We start from the raw sequence: 24,991 nt of genomic DNA on the forward strand, positions 1-24,991 counted from the left end.
AAAGGATTTAGTTAGTGATTTTCCATAGGGTTCTAGTGATAAAAAATATAAAGATAATAAAAAAAATTTGGGCCGATTAATTGTGTCTATCGAGAGTTATCGTGTCTACGAAGTTTCATACGTAACAATTGACGGCACTGGTTTCTTAAGTTTAAATAATTTATTTTAAATTAATAAAATAATGAATCGACTTAATGTTGGGTTCAAATTGTTCCTTAATAAAGTCTCTATATGCTAGTATACAATTTGACGTATTTTGGTGTAACAGGGGTTCAAACTTCTCTCTCTATTACACTCAAGTCCACGAACGGTACTATCTTTGTTGCACTTGTGCAGTAAATGGAATCTTTGGCCGAGGTTTTCTCTTAAACAAACAAATTTTGTCAAACAATTAAAGCGCACTTCGCTAGATTAGACAGTAGTGCATCAATGCACGGTCTGTATTTTGTATTTAGAGATTTTGTTTCTGAAAAAAACTCCGCCGAAAATATCTGATAACCCTTGGTAATTAAAAGAGTGTAGAAATATTTTTGTGTCAGTAAAATAGTTAGAAAAAAAACTGTTCATAAAACACCCTAGCGCTTTTGTTGAAGTTAGCGGACAATTAACAATTTTCGGATTTTTTTTTCAACAATTTAATTTACATAAAAAAAAAAACTAAATATATGCACATGTAGAAATTTAAAAATTTCGATCGTAAAGCACACTCAGATGCTTCGCATCATGAGTCGTGCAAAACTGTAGGTGCAATTTTTTAAAATATATATATTTTTTAAATTTATCGTTTTTAAAAAAATTCAAAAATTAGTAGACGGTGGCTAATTTCAGTATCATGAAATAATTTATAAATTGATCGTTAAATAAAAATGAAACATACCTAAACCAGCAACCATTGACCGAGCTCGTGCACGACCAACACTTAGTGTAGTCTTAGGATCTCTTCGAGGTGGCATTGGTGCTGGTGATCTTCCCAGTGTCCCGGTTATGGGCACATTATTACTACCCTTACGTGGCAATGTCGCGTATTGCCTTTGAGTTGGTTGACTAGTCGGCAGCGCTGCAGTTGATTGTGAATTTGGAAGATTTACTACTGGTGATACTACGGTCATTCGAACTAATTCACCGGATCTTCTTATTAGATCTACTACATGTTCATGAGAAGCAGTCGATACATCTTCTCCGTTGATCTAAATAAACATAATTAACAAATTAAATTTAACTGATGAATTTGAATCCAAATTAACCCTCGACGGTTACAAGGGGTCTGACTCTAGTGACTGATCAGTTGTAGAAATTGAACTAATAAATATTTTTACACGAAATTTTACAAAGATATTCTTTAAACATTTTTACAAAAGCCAGTTGATCGATTTTTATTATAAATTATTATTTTGAATTATAAAAAAAAATAGTTATGACAAAAAAAAACAGAAAAGTGACTTTGCACACAAATGGCTATAACTTTTTTAATTTTTAATATTTTAAACTAAATCTTGTGGCAAATTATTGGGGAATAAATAAACTTCGACTTAGAATCGATGAAAAAATTTAATTTTTCAAAACGTATATTTATTTTTAGTAAATCAAGTGAAAATTTTCTATCGGAATTTTAAAAGTTATCCCGAAAAAAGTGTAACTGGTTTTTTGTAAATATCTCTGTAAATATTGAGTTATCCTAAAAATGGTAAGAAACCTTTTTTGTAGAACTTTAAATTCTCTACAAAAAAGGTCTCTTATACTTTTTCAAAAAACTCGATAGTTACTGAGATATTTTGAGTTTAAAAGTCAAAGAATTAGATACAGAAATTGAGTTTAAAATTTCGCGGGACTGGAGTCAATGTTTTAAGGATTAAATTGAAAAAAAGCATCAATGACAAGAAGATTCAAGAAAGTTCATGAGACATAAGTTTTGGGTTTTAAATTTTCTGAGATCTTCCGGACTCCATGTGACCGTCAGCAGTTAAACTGTAAAAAAATGAAACTCATGTTACCTGAATAAGAAAGTCTCCTTTCCTAAGTCCAGCCAAATCAGCGACTCCACCTGGACTGACATCATCAAGGTACTGCGCTGCTGGAGCTAAACCCACCAAACTCGAGGGTGTTGTTTTCGCGCCACGAAGAATGAATCCAAAGCCTTTTTTCGAACGATGCAGTACGACAGATCTCGGCTCTGAAGTAGCACTAAACATACATATACTACAATTAAACATAATATATATCTGCGACATAAAAAACCACCAAAGTTGACCATAATGTAATAAATAATAACTTACGGCTTCTTCAACCTTGGAGCAGTCGCAAAATACTTCTGTTGCGCTTCCCTACGTCCCATAACACGATTGCGGCCTTCTCTCATATGCTGAGGTCCTAATGGAATATTGGTGTGCCGAAGCCTGACTTCTTGAACACAATGGGCGGGAAATAGTCCAGTGCCTTGACCTCGGAGTACGCCTTCCAGAAGACCACAATCTGTCGCTCCAGTGACTGGTGTAACAAACAATAATAGATATGTAATCCACGATATTATATAATCTCTTCTCTTTTCTATTCATTAATCAATTTTTTTTTACTATTATACAATACACCGTACCAGCAAAGTTATAATCAATTTCTTATATTAAATTAAGTGCCGGAAATAAATAAAAATAAAATTATAATAGGGACCGTTCATAAAATACGTCACGCAAAATTTTACTTTTTTGGAACTCCCCTATCAATATTTCGTCACAGGTGATAGACCCCCCCCCCACCCCATTATGGCGGAAATAAAATTAAAAAGAACCGAGAAAAATTTTGAAAATTATTTGATGAGCTACGAACGTCTCGTTTCCTTAAACCCCCCGACTCTCCCCAGCCCCCTAAAGTATGAAGGTATTTTATGAACGGCGCCATAAGAATTAAAAAAAACTTGTGCCATGTTCGTTATTGACCAACGACTTTGGCTATTCAAGTTTTCTTTTGGGCAGATACAAGAATCTAAAGTTGTATCATTTAGAAGTTTGTTTTTGCTTGATGTTAAATCGATTCTACCTTCGAGAATGTCGCCCTGGTTGATAGTCAGGTGTCCGGCGATACCGCTGTTATAACTCTCGACGCAGACCACCGTCGTACCGGGAATGGAGAGCGAGTTCGTTGTGTCAGACTGTGATGTACCAACACCAGAGCTGTCACTAATGATGTCCGATGCTGTGTCCCCGAGACTTTTGTCTATTTAAATAAAATTAGTAAACAGAAAAAATAGTAAATAATTTATGAATTCCAATAGGTTTGTTTGGTTGAAATTTAATTATAAAAAAAACAGTAACAGTAATTATTTATTTAGTTTATAGAGCGAAACTCTAAGCTGATTTTTGCATTAAAACGGATAAATATGAGGGCTAGTCCCTGATTTATTAATCTAATTAAATTTTTAACTCGCGGGAACTGGATGATTTTGCATTAACATTGCGTAACTACATGCTTGCACAGCCGCGATAGTTATTTTTGTTTTTTTTTAATAGTCCCGTGTAGAAAAATTCGTTACAAAAACGTTCATGACAGTGAACTTACAAAATTCAAACTTTAAAATTTAAGTTAAACATTTTTGGAACATTTAAAAAATTAGAGTGAAAAATTTTCAACTGGTGAAGGCTTTTCCTGTGCGTTTTTTGACTTTTATTATAACTTTTTGGGAAGGTCAGTTTTTGACTTTTTCAAAAATGAGTGATTGGAACAGATTCTGTACTTTTTATGAACTCAAAAAATTGTGAATTCAAATCAATTTTGCTTAAAAAATTTCAAAAAAAAATCCCGTGAGAAAAGTCCACACTAGTTGAAAATTTATTACACTTATAATTATTTTAAAGTTTCAAAAATGTTCGTGACAGTGAACTTCGAAATTGAGACAATTTTGAACTTCAAGCTGAACATTTTTTGAACTTTTAAAAAATTAGCAAGTGAAAAATTTTTAACTCATGAAAGTTTTTCCTACGCGATTTTTTTTTTTTTGAGCAAAAATAATGTGATTTGATAATTTTTTGGGTTTGAAGAACAAAAAAACAAAAAATTATGAACCTTTTCGACTCTTACCAGAAATTTTCAGGAATGAGGCAAAAAAATAAAAATATTTATGACTCTTAATAGAACTTTTTTGGAAGATCAGTTTCTTTCTTTTTGATTTGTTTAAATAAAGTCCGGAAAATGAGCGATTAGAACTTTCCATGAACTCACAAAACCGTCAGTTCAAATTATTTTTGCTAAAAAAATTTCAAAAAAAAAAACCGCCAAAATAGTCCACACTATTTGAAAATTTTTCCCACTTGTAATTATTTCAAAATTTCAAAAATGTTAAACTCAAAGTTCAGAATTGTCTCAATTTTATAAGTTCACTGTCAGGGACGTTTTTGTAAAAAAATTTTTTACACAGGTCATTATTATTATTAAGGAATATAGCGTTAAATGAGTAAAAAGAATTTTTATAAATTTAACATCTAAATTTACTAAGACAATAACGTATGAAGGTGATGATTAAAAAAATGAAGGACAAATGATGATAATGAATTATGACACAAGTGAATTAACACATTTAATAAATTAACGTCACATTATTTGATTGAGAGATTAATTTTTTTCATCTTCGAATAATATATTACACATCATAGATATTTAATTATTTATTGTTGCTATAAATATATTTTTTTATTATCATCATGACGAATTACCTGGTGCCTTATTCACTCTCGTTTGGTGGTGATGGTTTTACACACTCGAGAGATAAATTTAAACAAACACCAGAGTATCGATTATCTTCATCATATTTATCAACTTTTTTTTTCACGTGTGTATGTATATATGTTGTTTGAAAGTTTAAAAAAAAAATGAATAAAGATTTGTGTACCTGTAACGATGCTGGCTGAATCTTCACCAGAAGGTTGGTTGCTGCCCTCAGATAGGCTGGAACTTGCTGAGCTGAAAGGTGCGAAACTTCGGCTACTTGGTGATGGTGATGGCGGCATTTCCATCATTCGTCCTTGAATGTCTAGTCGGTGTTGTAACCCAAATCGGTGGTGATGGTGATGATGATGATGATGCTCATGTAGTCTCGTAAGGCCTTCTATTCTTAAGTTTTGATAGTGCTCCGCATTTGGTGATCTTGAAATTGTGTATTGTGCCATGGTGGTACAAAGTTTTGTTTGTGACAAGCGCAAAATGTTTGCGCTCAAAGAAAGAATTTGTGGATTTATTTATTTATAATTCAACCCTACAATTCGTTCTGTTACCTATCGGGTCACTAATTTCAAAAAGACAACAGAAAAAAAGGATTTCTTGGCGCGAAAAATTTTTTTTATTGTAAATTGAAGACAAAAATTTTCTTAGGATTAGAAAAAATTTCTTGACGCAGGCATTTTTTTCTCGCCTGGAAAAATTTATTTTTTTAATTAATAATGAAAAAAATTTCATGATTTTGACAACCAAAAATTTTCGGATTTTTTTTTCTAGATCAATTGCAAAAAAAAAAAAAAAGAAAAAATGCACATTTAGAAAATTTAAAAAACTATAGGTGCAATTTTTTTTTATAATTTATCGTTTTGAATAATAATCGAAAAATTATTAGACGGCTAACTTTAGTATTACAAAATTTTTTGCGCCAAAAAATCCTTTTTTTCTGTGTATTTTCATACGCCCTTTTGATTTTAGTTACTGTTACAATCAAATGGTCATACAATTTTTATTTTAAATTGCTAATCATATTTTCGCTATAAAACAAGTCTACAAAACGATTAGCAAAAAAAAATTCTACGCCCTTTTGGCTTCAGAGAGTTCTCTAAAGCCAAAAGACCGTATAAAAATAAGTCCTTTTGGAATTAGTAACGCGATATCTGCAACACACCGAAACTCGATCGAACCTAGAAACTCTAGTGCACGCTTCCGAATTTAATCCCACAGAATAGACAATTTTGACAACCGACGCGGTTCAATTTTCAATTTCGAAGTTCAAACCCTTCTAGAGATAAAATATATTTAAATAAAACAACGCAAATTCCCGGGTTTAAATTTAAATAAAATTGATTATTTTAAATTTCAATACTTTATTTACGCGAAAATAATCATTAAAAAAAAATAAATCCACACTAAATTCTTATCTTCGAGCAAAAACAATTTATGCTTACCTCACATGTGGATCTCGTAAATTGGGGGTTTGATATTCGGACGGTAATCGATTTATATTATTTTGTAATTCATTATTATTATTATTATTATTACTATTATTATTATTATTGTTATTATTATTATTTCTATTTAAATTATTATGACCCTGTTGATTTTGACAGTATGATTGTTGTGGCAGACGGACCATTGTGCTTACTAGTTGCTGTTCGGACGGTATTCTCTGTAGATTTCCGCATTCACCCGTACTATTACCACCACGTGGTTGTTCTATGGACGGCACTCGATTGAGACTACTGTGATGCGACTCAGCACGCGATATACCAGAATACTGATGTTCTCCAGACGATACTCGGCTCATCGATGCGCTCGAATACTGCTGCTCTGTGGACGGTGTTCTTGCCATCAAACAATCGTTAATATATTGCTCATTGCCGGACGGAATTCTACTAGAAGATGATGACGAGGATGATGACGGTATACTAGAGCTATAATGCTCGCTCATAGGAAGTCTACTCAGTGTTCCGGTTGAATATTGATCTACGGAAATGGTACGGGTTAGTGTACCACATGTAGATGATTCATTTGAAGTTGGTATCCTGGTTAAGGTGCCCAAATTACTTGCTGAGCAGCTGGTGGTCATGCCAGCGAAAGCCACTGAACGTCTCTTTGGATTGTAGCTCGGAGGATCTTTAAGTGGCACTGGAAAATTTTTTATTTTTTGTAAGGGTAAGTAAATTTTTTTTTACTTACCCTTACAAGAGGGTCTACAACTGAGCAACGAGGTTTAGAAAAAAACATTGGCTACGTTTTGATGTTTTTTTTTAATGTAACTCTAAACAGTCACACTGACTCCAGTCCCGCGAAATTTTTAACTCAATTTTTGTATCTAATTCTTTGATTTGTAAACTCAAAATATCTCAGTGACTATCGAGTTTTTTGAAAAAGTATAAGATACCTTTTTTGTAGAGAATTAAAAGCTCTAAAAAATAGGTTTCTTACAATTTTTAGGACAACTCAATATTTACAGAGATATTTACGAAAAACCAGTTACACTTTTTTCGGGATAATTTTTAAAATTCCGATAGAAAATTTTCACTTGATTTACTAAAAATAAATTTACGTTTTGAAAAATTAAATTTTTTCATCGATTCTAAGTCGAAGTTTATTTATTCCCCAATAATTTGCCACAAGATTTAGTTTAAAATATTAAAAATTAACAAAGTTCTAGCCATTTGTATGCAAAAAGTCATTTTTCTGTTTTTTTTTGTCATAACTATTTTTTTCTATAATTCAAAATAATAATTTTTTATAAAAATCGATCAACTGGCTTTTGTAAAAATGTTTAAAGAATATCTTTGTAAAATTTCGTGTAAAAATATTTATTAGTTCAATTTCTACAACTGATCAGTCACTAGAGTCAGACCTCTTGTAACCGTCGAGGGTTAATTTGGATTCAAATTCATCAGTTAAATTTAAGATATATCGACTGCTTCTCATGAACCAAAAATTTTTTCCAAAATTAATCCACTAATTTTTATATAAATATTTAAAAAATATTTCCGTAAACTTTTTTTTAAAAGTATTAATTAGTTGCATTTTTTCAGCTGATCCCGGAAGTGTGACCACTGAGGGTTAAAATTTTTCTAAACCTCGATGATTAGACAGTTTTATAAAAATTTACGTAATAACATCCCACACATCATTAGTAATTAATACACTTTTTACAATACTCATTAATGGTTTAAGGTTTAAATTTTCTACACAGACTCAAAAACCTTTTTCAAGTTATATATAAGCATTCATATATTATTTACCACACACACATACATACACGCACGTGGCAGTGTGCGTAATACAAGATAATTATATAGTATTTAATTACGTATATATTTTTATATTTAATAATGTCAGTTATCATTAGCACAATGACGATAATACTCAATTACTTTATTAGTGGTTTTTTTTACAAAGCGGTGAAGCACACACGCACACTCAGTCACAGTCTTGTACGCGATTTAATATCAACGTTTTTTTTAAATTATTTTTTTTTTTTTAATTTTTTAAATACATTGCTAGCAATACTGGGGATATAGTTAGAGAATGGGAGGATTTAATTTTACCAACGGTTTTCATTGTTATTTTACTCGTACCTTCAACAGGGGTTATTAATATTTACATATGGAATTTTTTTTTTTATTCTTATCTAATTTGTAGGTAATAAAAATGGACTCTCATTTAATTACCCTATCAAAAAAATTCATAGGGGATTGCATAGAAACCCATAGGAATTAATATAGGAGTGTATGGATTTTTATAAGAATCCATGGTTATCTGGATTCCCATATGGGAAATCCATATTGGAAACTGTGAGTACCTGGATTTTCATGTAGGAACTTTGAACCTCCATGAAAAAAATTTATGTTAAAATATAAATTTTTAGTATAAAGAAAATATATTAAAAATACATAAAAAGTATATAAATATATATAATATATGTATGAAAAATGTATTTTTAATAGCTAACTTATGGCCGATTTTTTTTTTTATTAAAAATATATAAAAATATAATAAAATATATTAAATATATACTTATATTATATTTTTTTTTTATATCGTCATATTGATATTTTTTTCATAATTTTATATGTATATTTAATATATTTTCATATATGTATTGTTTATATATTCTAAGACATATTTTCAATATATTTATACATTTAAAATATATATGAAAATCGGCAAAAAGTTAGCTATTAAGTATATACTTTTTATACAGATTTTATAAATTTTTTATATTCTAACATACTTTTAAAAATTTTTTTCATGGGAGTATAGGAAACTGTGGGTACCTGGATTCCCATTTTGACATGATGCAGATTCCTATAGGAAATCTTCGGAAAAATCCATAGGAAATCCATACTAGATTTCCATATGTATTTTGACATCATACAGATTCCTATAGAAAATTTTCCTAAAAATCTACATGGGAATCCATACTAGATTCCCATATAAATTTAGCATGGTGTAGATTCCCATAGAAACCCATGTGAGAATCCATATCGGAATTTATGCTGGACTCCCATAGGAAACCCCATGGGATTCCCCCGAAAACACCATCGGAGAACCCACAGAAATCTAGTCTAAATTCCATGGATTTTTTTGATAGGACAAAGTACAAAAAAATTCTATAATTTTATTCAAAATATAAATGACCGATTAAGAAAATAAAATTTAAAAAGTTAATTCAAATCATAAAATATTTAATTGATTACCTGAACAACAAATTAAAATTTATAGTTTACTTAAAAATATAAAAGTGAGTAATAAAAAGTGTTTGTCATGAATAAATAATTAAAAATTTAATAACATCATTTAACGATACTTCAAATCGTACCATAAATTTACTATATAAATTAGATAAGAATATTACGCATTAATTTTTTACGTGGGACGTAACATTGGCAATAAAAAAAAACATCACTCAAATAAAAGCATTTAATATATTAATAATATACAACAGCAACGTTACTATGTCAACACCTTTTGTTCTTATAGCATATCTTTAAATAATATTTTATTTATTTTTCCTTTATTTGTTTATCTCCTCTTGGATTCTCTTATTCGAAATACCGAAGAAACTCGATACAAGTATCGAGTTGTAACCCAACCATCACCACCAAAAGATTCCACATAGTTACTAGTGTAGCGGCATTTACTTCCTCGTGCTTTTTCACCGAAGATCGATTGATATCGATATCGACCACGATGCAAGCCATGATATTTATTCCTTACTTTACCCTCCGCGTCTTGCCGTCTCTCTAACCATTTTCTTTAAAGATCACGATACAGGGGAAAGGGGACTGAGATACCCTCTAACTCTAACGAACATCTAACGAGTATGCTAAAAGCGTGCACGTGCTTCATGCCCAAGCACTCTGATACATGCAATAAATATAAATATATATATAGATATATATATTTATATGTAGTTTTACAGATTCACTCAGACGATTGATTCTTAAGAGTTTCCTCGAGAGCATACGCGTATCTTGAGTATCTCAAGGGAGTCACGTCGTCATATGTCAAAGTCAGTCTTCTACAGAGGCTTCTCACCGAAGATCTTGGTTTAGTGTCCCGGTGAGAATATCCATCAACTTTACTACTATTTGTTTCATTTAATAAATTTATTTATTTATTTATTTATTTATTTACAATAATTTGTTTGGAAAAAAATAACCGGGAAAAAAGTTTTGATCTACAGAGATCTGAGTCTGATATTTTATTTATAGATCGCAGATCGGTGAAAAAAATACATTTTTTTTTATTGTTATACAGGGAGAATTTTAAATATTCGGTTAAAAAAAATATCTCGAGACATTCCCATAAGAAAAAATATGTATCCAGAAATATATGCTGGCAAAATAGCATTTGAACAACAATACTGAAGATATAAGACAAATATATACTATTTTGCCAGGATATATATTTTTTCGTGCGCGTTCCCGTATGAAAAAATTAGTTCTCGACAGTGAACTTCCAAAATTGAGACAATTCTGAATTTTAAGTTAAAAATTTTTGGAAATTTAGAGTAATAGAAGTGAGATAAATTTTCAACTACTGTGGACTTTTCTTGCGGGTTTTTTTTTCAAGTTTTTTGAGCAAAATTTATTTGAATTTAAAATTTTGTGAGTTTATAATTAGTTCCAATCACTCATTTTTTGATGTACCTGAAGATCGGAACGTTTTTCGCGGAATGAAAATAAGAAAAAAGAAATGAAAAGTAAAAAATCTATTGGATCTAGATTTCGGAAATGTTTCACACGTCATCCGAAAATGACAGGCCACCCCTAACTACCCCTTAAGTCGCCTTTAGACACAAATTTCAGGAATTATTTTCATTTTCGATGCGCGAAAAACGTTCCGATCTTCAGGTACATATTTTTTGAACGATTTTTGAATGTGAAAAAAACTGACCTTCCAAAAAAGTTCTAATGAAAGTCATAAATATTTTTTCAAATTATTTTTCATGATACCAGCATCGAAACTTGAAGTTTCAGTGTCTCTACAGTCCGTCGAAACAAGCTAATTTCAAGCCGATGCTGCAAACAACTGCTAGCGAATTCATAATTCAAAAATACCTTCATACAGCGGGCAGAAACATGCGTGTTTTTTTCTCTTGGGAAGAAACACAATTGTTTCTGCCCGGTGTCAGTTATATTTAATGTTCATTTGCAGCCTTATTACTCTCATTTTTTTACTTGTCACTTCAGTTTACTCATTTCATTTTTTAAGTGACAGTTTTAATTAACCAAATAAAATTAATAAAAAATGAGTGGAAACAATATTTTTGTCTTATTTACTATTTAATAAGTGACTGTAAATCACATATTTCTCATTCTCCAACAATTCTCTGCATCATCGGTTTGAAATTAACTTGTTTCTTACTGGCTGCCGACACTGAATCTTCAAGATCCGATGCAGGTAATCATGAAAAATATAGTGTTTGACTCAGGATAAAACACGAGTTCAGACTGCGTGTGATGTAGCCAACTTCACCCTGGTCTGAAATCGTCTTGTTTCATCCCTTATCACACAATATACTATTTATTTTTTTTTTACTCATACCTAAATAATTCTGATAAGACTAAAAAGTGTTCATATTTCCTAATTAATTTCTTTGTTTTTTTGTTCTTCAAACCCAAAAATTATCAAATCAAATTATTTTTGCTCAAAAAAAAAAAAAAAAAAAACGCGCTGAAAAAGCCTTCACCAGTTGAAAGTTTTTCACTTTATAATTTTTTCAAAATTGTCTCAATTTCGGAAGTTCACTTGAAACATTTTTTTAACACGGATCTAAGATCTCGGTAAATCTTAATATTTTTTACCAGTTATATTGTTGCTTAGTCAGTCGTTTATCGAAGCTAATCTACGGTAACTAGATATTAATATCAAACAAAAATAAATTTAAAAAACAATAGATGATTTAAAATTTTATACTCACCAACATCTTCAGCTTGATAAGTCTTGATGACTTCCGCGAGTTCCATGTTACCAGCAATGACGGCAACTTGGTAGGGGGTTTGATTCGCATAATTTAAACTGTCTTTTTGCGCGCCCCTGAAGAGCAATGTACGAATACATGATGCATCCGTGTTGTTAACTGCACATACGTGCAATGGAGTATTACCAGACGCGTTTCGTGCATTCATGTCAGCGCCGTAGTACAGAAGATGATCTAGGTGCCGAACGAGATTATTTCGGCAAGCCTGGAGCATAATAATAATAATTGTTTGTATACATTATTTATCATTAACTATTCAAATTAATTAATAAAGATACGAACATGATGAATTTCCTGCCATCCCTGAAGATCTTCAGCGCCGATTGTCGCGTGATCATGAAGCAGCGCGTTACATATCATTTCATCTGCTTTGTAAATAACGCTGTAATAAAGGGGTGTAAGACCTTTAGTGTCTTTATAATTTGGACTAGCACCCAGTTCAAGAAGAGTTTTTACAGCTTCTTTATTGTTTCTTTCAACAGCACGGTGCATTGCTGTAAGACCTTCTTTCGTTCGGTAATCTAAAAGAGCTCCACCATTTACCAGAGCGATTATCACTTTCGATGGCTTCTTCAGACTTGTTGCAAGGGTTAGAGGTGTTTCTATTTTATAAATAATATGACAATAGAATTAATACTTTTATTATGAATAAGGTAATGCGTGAAATAGTGTATTACACACCTAGGGAGGAAGGGAAAGTAGGACATTCTTACCCGCGAGTATAATTGGGTAGCAAACACGCGGATCGGGACATCCTACTTTCCTTCCTGGTGTGCATACGATTTTTCACCAAATCTGTACCTGAAAGTTACAATTTTTGCCTCTGTTCATGGGCAAAATGGCACATGAGCTAATTTTCATCATTCGTTTTCTCACTAAAGAAAAGAACGACTTTCTTCCCTCTAAACAGGGCAGGAATGTAATTTTTCGGTGCAGATATGGTGAAAAAATGTATACACACAATTGAGAAAGATAGAACATCCTAATCCGCGTGTTTGCTGGCCTCTCCTACGATTCGTGTAGACAATTACACACGCGGGTCGGAATGTCTTACTTTCCACCCTAGGTGAGTAGTATTCTATTCCTCGCTTGTTGTATAATAAACTATTTTTTATATCATCTGCATGGAAATTGTGACTTTCAATGCCCGTTTGCCAGTCGAAACAAACCAATTTCAGACAAATGCGATTTAGCGGGTAGAAACTGATGTTTTTTCTCTAGAAAAGAGTTTCCACTGGCTGCAGACATTAAAATCATCAGTATCAATGCAGCTAATATAAAAAATAAATTGCGTGTTCCATCTCTTGCCACGGAATACACTATAGTTGTTAGAATTTTACCTCCTGTTTCTTGACAGTGAAAATTTGGGTCTAATCCTTTGTTACACATTTTTGATATTTTCTCAACTTGGCTATTGGTTACGTAGTCAAGCAATCTCCGGTAATTTGTCCGTGTGTGTAAGGCTTTTAACTGTTTTTCATCTAGATGCAACGTCTTGTAAACTCGCCGTTTGTATTTCAGCTTTAAATCATAAAGATAAATTATATCAGATAATATTCGACAATAACGGCAACAGATTTTCGGTGTGTACTGCAATGTTTTATGACTTTCAAATTTTAAGCAATGGAAATATTTGAATTGTTTGCAGGTTTTCGAATTCTAATAGTCTGTTAAAATATGTACCTGAAGATCGGAACGTTTTTCGCGGAACGAAATAAGAAAAAAGAAATGAAAAGTAAAAATTTACTAAATTTAGATTTCGGAAATGTTTCGCACGTCACCCGAAAATGACAAGCTAGCCCCAACTACCCCTAAATTCGCCTTTAGACACAGATTTCATGAATTATTTTCATTTTTGTTGCGTGAAAAACGTTCCAATCTTCAGGTACATGTTAAAATTCCGATTGTTAAATTTTTGATTCATTTGTGATAATAAATATGAGCAACCTGCAGTTACTATGTGACTGCCCAAACATCACGATTAAATTTATAAAATACGCAGAAAAAAAGGATTTCCCACAAAAAATTTTAATTTGCACCAAGAAATTTTATGCATTATGAATTGAACACAAAAATTGTCTTGGGATGAGAAAAGATTTCTTTGGACATGAAATAATTCCTTGCACCAAGTAATTTTTTCTAGTTCTAAATAAATTTTTGTTTTCAATTCACAATACAAAAAATTTCTTGGGGTACGTAAAAATTTTCTTTAAGCAAGTAAAAATTTTTGTGTCAATGAATCCTTTTTTTTCAATGCACACTTTTTTGGCTTTGAGAAGCTTCCTAAAACCAAAAGGGAGTATAAAAATCTGTCATTTTGGAATAAGTAACTTGATATAAATAATATAGCTATATATTCAGTGACATTCAGTCATATTTAGTGACAGAATAATTAAAGTATTAATTTATTTAAAGAAAATAAATACGATCGTCTTTTTTCTCGCGTAATTTAAATGTAATTCGAATGATATAGATAAATATATTTATCTCAATACTTGGCAATTAAAAAGATTTTAAACTATGAAAAGGCACAAATTCAAGTCAAGACCTATCTAATGACACCGATTTCAATAACATTAACTAACTCTATCATATAGATATGGCGGGAACAAAATTTTCCTTATTCTCTTAATAATATAGATAATAATAAATAATAATAATAATACTTCGCGTCCAAGGTGTCCAATAAATGGGACCAATTTGGTTGATTTATTTTTCAGTAAGTGAGATTCACTAGGCGTGATACCATTAACAAAGGTCTAGTAGTAACAGTGACATCTAATAGCTAGTAATGCTTGCCGTAGATCCTGTGTAATATAAAGGACAATAGAAAACAATAAACGAGAAAGGATAATAGACGGTAGCATAGAATAGACATAGAGACACTCGTATAATAACAACCATTAGGTTTATTTCCTACTATATATGTACTGTATACTGTCGAGAATAAGTGAATCTACGATTCATCGTTGTTGTTACATCGTTGCCCTATCGTTTTGTTTCACTATCGGATCTCTCTTACTGTTGAGATACACATTGAATAACCCTTGTGCAACTAGATCTCTGAAGCAAAGCTAGTACACGTTAAAGACCATCGCTTCTTGGTGAATTCTCTATAACGGTGCGTGAGTTCCTTCCATGAAATTGTTTATCCTACTAACTACTGCTAAAACTCACTACTTTTCTTTACCTTGTTTCTTTCATATACATATATATATGTATAGATTCGAGTAAATATGTGTGTAAGTTTTTAATGTTAACAATCTCATGTAGACTATGAATTTACTTAAATTATCAAGATACCGCGAGAAAACTATATCCTCAATAAGATTATTAGTTTATGGAAATTAATCAAGACATCCTTGAAAATAAACTAGCAGTAAGCATAAGTATATTTTGCAACCGGCTTTACTATTACTGATCTAAAAATAACTTGCCAATTATATATTTTTTATTCTATTCAATATTGAGAATTAATTGATAAACTAGAAATGATAATCGAAGGAAACCTAAGAAATAAATTTATAAAATGTAAATAACTTTATTTCTGATAAAAGATGATCAAGATGAAAAAATTATCACGGTATCGTTATGAGGGATATCGATTTATGTTTATCCAGTAACTTTAAGTTAAGAAACCTGGTCAAGTGTTTGATAATGTATAGATTTGAAACTTGTTAATTATTTACGGGATCATCGACTTGTTTATCTATCAACACATTTTAAATTGTGTTCATAAATTAAATTTGAAATTTAAAGACGTATTTTTATACAGTGTAGTGACGTACGTCTAGTAGTATCTTTGTTTATTAACATAATAAAAACCATCATACGTAATAAATTAACTTGAGTCTTATTGAAAAAAATTTCAATTCATCTTTGAGAGGAACCCTATTGAAAATCATTATCTAACTCTTCACTGTTTCCAAGATATTAATAAAAACTGATATATTTTCAGATATTTTTGTAAGATTTATAGGTTTATCCATCTTTCTGTCTTTTTTTCCCTATTCCCATATGTAGTCGGACAGATTTATCTTCCTCTTTCGTAAATACTATCTATCAACACTTTTTTTTTCTGTTAGCTTGAATGGAATTCTTATCTACTTATTGATCTTATTATACTTTTTTTTCAAATTGAAATAAAAAGAAAAAAATACTAATATTGCAAATAAAAAAATTCTCACTAATAATAAATTAATATTTATTATTAGATGAAGGCTCGACATAGACAATTTTTTATTTTCTTAACGTATTTCAATACTGTAAATTTTTTTTATCTCAAATACACGGAAAAAAATAAATAGTACTAGTTATTGTTCCGCGCAGTAATCGACGAAAAATATATGGAAAAATACATTTTAATAAGACTGATTCATATTAGAACAAGAGTAAGTCATTTCTTAATACGTACTATTACTTTTAAACAGTAATCAGTGCTGTGCTGTATAGTACATGAAACATATGACTGGTTACTGTTAAAATAGCTGTCGTTCATAGTTCAAGAGTATACAAACCTCTCAGCAAAGCTTTTGTTGCTGTATAGAATGCGAGAACTTACTATTTAGTGACAGAAATGGTTACTTAGATCTCGTAGATCTCATTGATATCCAGAACAGTATTCACTCCTGTTCTGACATGAATGATTACACGGAGAAAAATGCAAGTCAAAATTAAATAATAATTACAATCACAATGAAAAATTTGCCATCTCAAATAAAAAATTACAATCCATAAAAAAAATTACGATGATTTGTAGAAAATTATTTTTTTATTTAAATTATTACTATCTAGATTGTAATTTTCACTTATCATATTAATTACAATACAGCTTCGTTAAGTTTTCGCTTGGAAAAAATGAATATTCACTTATTCATATGAAAATAGTTCAATGTTACAAAAAGTAGAAATTGTTTTCAGAATTATTAAAAGTTAGTATGTTAGTCGCAATTTTTGTTTCGTAGTTGATGAATATTACATCGCCAATGTAATTCCACGTAGGTTACTGTACATTTTATAATGTCGGTAAGACAAATTGCTAATCCGGGAGATAAAATTACTATTTGAGATTGTAAAAATTACTGTCCGGAATACATCTTTCACAAAGCGCGTTAACTAATATTTACTAAGTACAATAGTACTAATTATTGGTACATTATAATTTTTATTTGTCGCTAGTAAATTTTATTTTGAATGGAGTAATTTTTATAATCAATAGAAATTATTATTCTAAATAATATGTTGTAATTTTTACTTGGAGTTTTGTAGAAGTTTTGATTTTGTTTTTAACATTTCAAGATTACTTCTCGGATTGTAATTTTTTTTTTTCAAATTTTGTAAAAATTACTTAATTTTTTTCTCCGTGTACTAACTTTATATGTGTCTTTACTATTTTTGACACTACAGACACATGTGAAGATAGTAACCGATCATGTCAGAACATGAGTGAATACTGTTTTGGTTATCAATGAGATCTACGAGATCTAAGTAACCATTTCTGTCATTATATAGTAAGCTCTCGTATTCTATACAGCAACAAAAGCTGTGCTCAGAAGTTTGTATACTCTTGAACTATGAACGAAGACTATTTTAACAGTAACCAGTCATATGTTTCATGTACTATATAGCACAGCACTGATTACTGTTTATAAGTAATGGTACGTATTAAGAAATGACTTACTCCTGTTCTAATATGAATCAGTCTTATTAAAATTTATTTTTTCATATATTTTTCGTCGATTACTGCGCAGAACAGTAACCAGTACTATTTATTTTTTTCCGAGTATGAATTTTAGTGGCTATAATTTATAATAAAAAAAATTGGACTTTTGCAACTGAATTTGTTATGCAATATTATATATATTTACTTTGATTACGTAATTTTTTGTTGTTTTATCGATTGTCACATATTTGTATACAATAAATATGTAAAACTTTTTTTATTATTGAATAAAATTGTTGCTGCAAGATATCAATTTTTATATAAATAAAGTAATAAAATTTAAAAAGTGACTAAATTATATTATGATTAAGTTATTAACCATGTAAATAATTTTATGTTGCATTAAAACCTGCTGATATTATTTTAAAAATTAAAAAAGTATTTACAAGTAAATTCATTTTCCCACCACACGTGTACTTAGTATTCATTTCAATGCGAGTTATTTTCTCTAAAGAATTTTTCGCATCATAAAGGAAGCGGCGGTTTTTTTTTTAACTTTAAAATATATGAAACGAGGATTAAATTTTGTGTCTCGTATTGGGATTATGCAAAAATTATAGACTTCAGTAAATTTTTTTTTCGCAATAATATCGTGCTCATGTGTGTTTTTTTAAATTTTTTATTAAGCTGTTGAGAAAATTACTATTATACCTCTAAGTGGCCGACTGGTCCATTGAAAGGATAATCTCCAAGGCGACGTTCTTCATCCAAGAATTTTCCAGCTTTTCCATTTACGGGAGGACAAAAAAGACCGTAGTTGAAGCTCTCCTTTAATTCCTGCAAATTTACGATAATTTATAGCTTATGACTGATAATATATTTTTTTTATAACATATTTACATATATAAATATATACGTGCATTCATAATTGTATAAATTATTTTTTTTTTAATTATTATACGAATATTTCTCTACTAATTGTTATCAATTTCCTTAAATTTGAGTAAAACTTGAGACTTCGTCTTTAAATATTATTCTTTTATAGAATTAAATATATACTCTATTAAAAATATTTATCAAAATTGAAGACTACAAACTGTGGTAATTTTTTTTATTTTTAATTCAAATGTCTCAGGATTCATCAAATTTTAAGAATAATTTTTTATAAAAAATAAAAAATTAGAAGGATGTGAACAAAGCAAGCTCCATTTTTTTTTTAATGGAAAAATTATCAGCAGCAATAATTTAGGACCCAATTAAGTGTTTTTCGGTTTCAAAATTTACTTCATAATGGAAAAAAAAAAATTTGAACTTCAAAAGTCAGTAAAATTTTTTTTTAGCGGGAAAATAGACGGAGTCATACTGTTAAATATTTACAAAAAATTTTTTTCGTGCATAATTAAATTAAATTTTTAAAAATAAAATGTTACACGTAATAAATAAAACAAAAATTAAGATTTTCTAACTAAAAATAAAATCACAATAGATTTTTTTCAACAAAATGGAAAAGTTTGTTATATTCTTAGGAAAACGTGATATAATATTTCAGTATGAATCTTTGAGACCAGTTGAGTGTGTGATCGTAATAGACTTTTAGCCTTGAACGGGATTCAATCGAGAGTAAAAGACGACTTGCTCTACGTCAAAGGAGTATAAGCAAGAGTGTCGAAGTAAAATGTTTATATATATTACTTTGCAGCGTAAAGTTTAAGGCCTTGTCTGAGTACTAGATGTCTATTACATACAAACGTGAATGCGTCGCACGTGCCAAGTCAAACGAGCTTTACTTGTATTATTACTGATGGTATGAGAAATTGTCTTCGGAATAAGAAAGACTAAAATATATTGGTCTTCAAAACCAATTTATTAACGTTTTGTGGCTTTTTATAACTTTCAAACACGAGCTCCGCAGACTAAAAGTTTTTTAATGAATTTTGTTAAAGTTCCAAAAATTATCAACTCAAATTTCAAAACTCAAAAATTTGGATGTTCACTGTTATGAACTTTTTCGTGACAACTTTTTTCTATAGATCATTTCGAGAATTTATTTACTTTCATGATTCATAAGTCAATTAATTTTAAATAATATTAGTTTTGAAACTGAGTTATTTGAAAAACCTCAATTTTATAATTGAAAATTCTTTTTTTTTTTTCATAGATAAGGTAAAAGCCCCTATACCCGCTCACTTTTCATTGGTGAGATTAAATCACTCAATATAAATTAATAAATAAAATGAAAAACCATTTTTTTTTATAGTTATTTTTTGAAGTTTCGAGTATTAGAATAAAATTTAAGTTTGAAGAATAATCTTGATAATTAATTATTATTAATTTTTTAAATAAGCTCCTTGAATGTACCCATAGTCGTTCACTAAAAGTTGTGATGTACCATTACTCGACCAACACATGGCCCTATAGTCACTCAAAGACAATATCAATTAAACTATGATAAGTTTATTGATTTGGACAAATAATTTATAAATTATACTACTTTATTCTTTCATAATATAAAATTTCATGAATTTAAAAAATGTATTTAATAAGATCTAGTTATAACAATTCTTAAAAAATTTGACGTAACCTAAATTTAATCTAACGAATGAACCTTAAAGTAAAAAATGCCCGGCTGAGCGCGATTTTGAAAACAGTAATTTAATTTAAATTTATAATCTATTATAAAATAATTTGATACATCATATTTTAATATATTTAGATTCACAAATAATTATTTATCAATAATTATTTTTTTAGTTGTAGTTTTTTTTTTATAAAAATTATAAAAAACGCATTAAACAGTTAAAGTGAGCCACTAATGGTACTAAGCGGGTATAGGGACTTTTACCTTAATTATTCTTTAAATACGATAAATTTCATAGTAAGACTTTAATAAACTTACAATTATCAAAAGTTAATTGAGGTTTTCAAAAAAAAATTAGTACTGTATTTTAATAATATTTTGAATTAAAATCCTTGAAAAACGTAAAATTTGCAGCAGTGTATGATAAATTAGAGGGTTTGAATATAAACTCTATTTTTTTTTACATTTCAAAAAATGTCGTATACGTCTTTGGTATCTGTATATATATATATTTTTTTTTTATATGGGATATGTAATCGTTGATGCGTATTTAATAGTCACGAAGCCAAATAAAAGCATAAAATAAACTACAAGTAACGGAAAAAAGGATATCTGCCGCTGATGGGCTTCATTGTAATTCATAGCCGTGAAATTTGTAGATTCTTTAATTAATATATTGCAAGTAAAGGTACGTGAAGAGTTAAGGACACGTGCCTTCTGGCTCCTCAACTCAAAAGGAAGGTTGTAAATATAATAATTTTCCACCTGCGTGATCACGGAAACTCGTCAGACCTTCATTATTATATTTATTATTTGATAAATATCATTAACAACGTGTTTCAATACGTCAAAGTCGAATCGACAGTTTCGATTCAACAAAATAATATATATTACCTTCAATGAGCTTAAAAAAAAAATTACTTTATTTATTTTAATTAATGTAATCCCTTTTGCGTCCTATCGATTTTTATTCACTACTTGAAAAAAAATTCATATTTATTTTTGAATAATAATTTAACTTTGATCAGTGTATAAAATATAAATAACTCTTCATGTAAATGTTTATTATTCATCATCAACTCTCTGCGTTAGTAAATAACGTGAGATGAACGCTTTAGCTCGTCGCTAAGCCTACAATTAAAGTTATTAAATATTCCATAGAAATTAAAAAAAAAAAAAGTAAAATAAGCGTGACGTCACTTTTTAGATTTTTAATAGTTATTTTTTATTTGGCTCAGTTATTATGTCTCTTATAAATTATTTATATGTTAATTATGTGGGTAAAATATATCCTATATTAAGTTATAAATTGAGTACGATTTAGCGTCAGTTAATAACAATAGTGTTGATACAAATTTTTATCAAAATAATTAAGAAAGTTTAAAAAAAAAAAAAACATCAAACGGTTTTCTATATAATTCTCTTTGATCCTTCGATACTTTCATTTATTTATAGAACCCGGAAATTGTAATTAAATGTAAATGTATAGTATGTTAAGCTCAAAGAGAACCCTTTTGGGTTTAGGAATACATATATACATATGTATATATATAAAGAACTAAATAATTACTGATGTTTTGAATAAAACTTTTGAATTTTATCAAACGAAATGCTTAAAGTTTCTATTTTAGTAGTTAAAATTTAAAATTTATTTTATTTAGTCATTTACTTTTTCAATTTAAACTAAAAAAGGACATAAGCTCTAGATATAAGCTATAGCTTTTTATTCAAAAGATATTTGGAGAGAAATAGCCAAAAAACGATTTTTTAAAAAATGGAAAAATTTCAAACACCAACAACTTTTGAACTAATTGACCGATTTGGCTCATATTTGATTTGGACCTAGGTTTTTACACAAGAAAAAGATATGTTAAGTTTCATTCAAATCCTTTTGGGATTGTAGACGTTATCGTGTCTACAAACTGCATTATTTGCTATGTATATGCATCAATTTTTGAACTAACAGTATTTTTGGAACTTCCCTGTTTAGAAAATCTCACAGATAGATAGATAAATAGATAAATATATTTATTTGATCCTAGAGCCGTAGCTCTCTGAGGACCATCAAAAAATACAAAAAACCTTATAAAATATATACATGTGTATGTTTTACATTTTTAACAAAATAAAATTAATAAATTATTGACATTCAAAAAATGATTAAAACAAGCTATCTTAAATTCTTCAAAATTTGCATTGTCGTTAGTTCTGGCGGTAAAGAATTCCATACATGCATACCATGAATTAAAAACGAGTTTTCATATATTGATGATCTACATTTTGGTATTCTTAAGTAGTCTTGCCTAATATCTCCTCTACGTAACAAAACAGGCAGAAACTCTAATTTCGATCTAAATAGTTGGTTAAAATTCAAATGTATTTCTTTATAAAATAGGCAAGCAATAAAAAAGTATCTCCTCGATTTTAACTTTAACCAACCTAATCTTTTATAATACGCACTGACATGTTCAAACCTAGCAATTTTATAAATGAATCTAACACACGCATTCAGTTTCCTTTGTAATTTAAGTTGGAATCTATTTGTAATATTACACAGAATCTAATAGATTCTCATAAATTCCCATAGAGATTTTATAAGAATGAATGAGTTCTATGAGAAGTGCTATAGTTAAGTATAGGTCCTTATACATACAGCTACAAGAATCTCGGATTTTTTAGGCAGGGCTAATGGACGAATTATGTTAGGTTATGACAAATTTCTTTGAAAATTCGACCACGTGGACAAATACAATAGCCAGATTTCAATCAATTTGATTCGATTCAATGAAATAAGTTAGTGGTTATCTACAAAAGTTGTTGCTAGTAATGAATATTGTGAAAAAAATAAAAATAAAACTAGTCATGCATACGAAGTTATAAATTTTTAGCCAGACTTTGAATCTAAAAAATATTCACAATGAATATGCACGAGAGGTCGATTGGATGTGAGAATAAATATTGCAAGCGCAATATTTTACCAGAGTTATTATCGTTTTGCACGATTGTGAATTTAATGAAATAAATATTTTAAAAGCTACCAAACAATACTGAATACTGAAAAGTGAGTTATTTTATCACTGAAATATACAATAAAAAATTTAAAAAGATAAAAAAACGAAACACAATCATTTATTGTGATAAAGTAAATAAATAAATAAATTTGATTAATTAAATTTTTATTTGAAAGTGATAAAATTTTGATACACCATTAAAAATTATAATTTAATCGTGATTAAGTCTACATTGAATTTCATGATAATTTGTAATTACATGAGTATTGATTTAGGCATATAGTCAATGTATGAACGTTTGAGTGATTAAATTATAAATGGAATAAATTATTGTTTAAATTAAAAATATTAAATTGTCATTTGATTTATAAAATGACCTTTTTATTTATGAATTTAAAAGTAATTGATCTATAAAGATGTAAAGTAACGATTAATTTTATTTTAACTCTTTTACTGCGTGCTCTTGATTTATATTATGTAAATATATTTTCTTTTGTTGCTTTTTTTGTCCAACAGTATTTTACATTCATTTTTTCTTCTTTATTTTTCTTTTTGTTTTATCGTTCTTATTTACGATGAACATGTCGATAAATTTATATGTACATGTAAGTAGACGTGGATTGAAAGCAAAATTTATCTGTGCTCAATTTTGAAAGAGAAAGTCTCGAAAGTTTGTGAATTAAATTTTCTTCTGAACAATGTGTCATAAATTTGTTTTTTTATCATTGATTAAATAATCATTCTTTTTAAGATAACTTTTGTTCTGTACACGGAGATAATTTTTTTGTAAAATTTACCCTGCAATTTAGAGTAAACCTGGGCCAGAAACGAAGCAAATACGGAAAGGAAAAACAGATTTTTGTTTTATTTTATTTTTTACTCTTTTTGATTTGAAAATTACTCAAAATTGGGTTTTTTTACCTTATAATTGAACACTATCTAGAAACGGAAGATTAAGTATTCATCCAGGCCGAGTTTTACTTGCAATTAACGAGTAAAATTTATTAGACAATTCTTTCATATTTAATTTTGAGTCAGTCTGATTATTGTACAAAAATTTATAAAGTTAAATACATGGTACATATATCGTGCCATATAATGATAAATTATATATGTATTCTTATTTGTTTCCATTTATAAATAATATATTGAAGTTATACGGAAATATATGAAATCATATAAGAGAAAACATATATAGAAATATAATAAAATCGGCCAAAATCTACATATAGTTCTATATAAGATTTCAGGTATTGTCACATATATATTTATATCTGTAACATATATTTACCATATATGATACTTTCATGCGGGATTATTATTATTGTGTGTATTTTTTTCGAGTGAGTGAAGATATAACTTAGTTTGTATATTATATGAATAGTGAAAAAATGACGTTTGATACGTTCAACTATGGCGTATAACACTTTCTGACGATCATGTATGGTATAATAATGACCGAAACGTGTCTCAATCAGAGCTTTATGGGGTGTAATTGCGGCTTTTAAAATAATAAGAAGAATAAAAGG

The 24,991-nt window shown here is 29.1% G+C and overlaps 1 protein-coding gene across 11 annotated transcripts in view; it reads right to left on the reverse strand.

Annotated features, from left to right (window-relative positions):
- The window catches only part of LOC130672164 (SH3 and multiple ankyrin repeat domains protein 2-like), a 216,854-nt gene that overhangs the window by 7,622 nt on the left and 184,241 nt on the right, over positions 1 to 24,991 (reverse strand). For 5 of the 11 annotated variants that reach the window (XM_057476519.1, XM_057476522.1, XM_057476520.1 and 2 more), the window contains 10 exons: positions 18,585 to 18,710; positions 13,552 to 13,732; positions 12,494 to 12,813; positions 12,152 to 12,416; positions 6,150 to 6,849; positions 4,877 to 5,130; positions 3,031 to 3,207; positions 2,274 to 2,484; positions 1,992 to 2,196; positions 878 to 1,187 (listed from right to left, as the gene is read on the reverse strand). In XM_057476519.1, the coding sequence (XP_057332502.1) occupies positions 878 to 1,187; positions 1,992 to 2,196; positions 2,274 to 2,484; positions 3,031 to 3,207; positions 4,877 to 5,130; positions 6,150 to 6,849; positions 12,152 to 12,416; positions 12,494 to 12,813; positions 13,552 to 13,732; positions 18,585 to 18,710 (2,749 nt within the window). The remainder of the gene's footprint in view (positions 1 to 877; positions 1,188 to 1,991; positions 2,197 to 2,273; positions 2,485 to 3,030; positions 3,208 to 4,876; positions 5,131 to 6,149; positions 6,850 to 12,151; positions 12,417 to 12,493; positions 12,814 to 13,551; positions 13,733 to 18,584; positions 18,711 to 24,991) is intronic. The other 6 variants (XM_057476526.1, XM_057476521.1, XM_057476518.1 and 3 more) reach the window with 3 other exon arrangements.

Source organism: Microplitis mediator, chromosome 7 (genome assembly GCF_029852145.1).
Source record: "Microplitis mediator isolate UGA2020A chromosome 7, iyMicMedi2.1, whole genome shotgun sequence".
In the NCBI taxonomy this organism is placed as follows: Eukaryota; Metazoa; Arthropoda; class Insecta; order Hymenoptera; family Braconidae; genus Microplitis; species Microplitis mediator.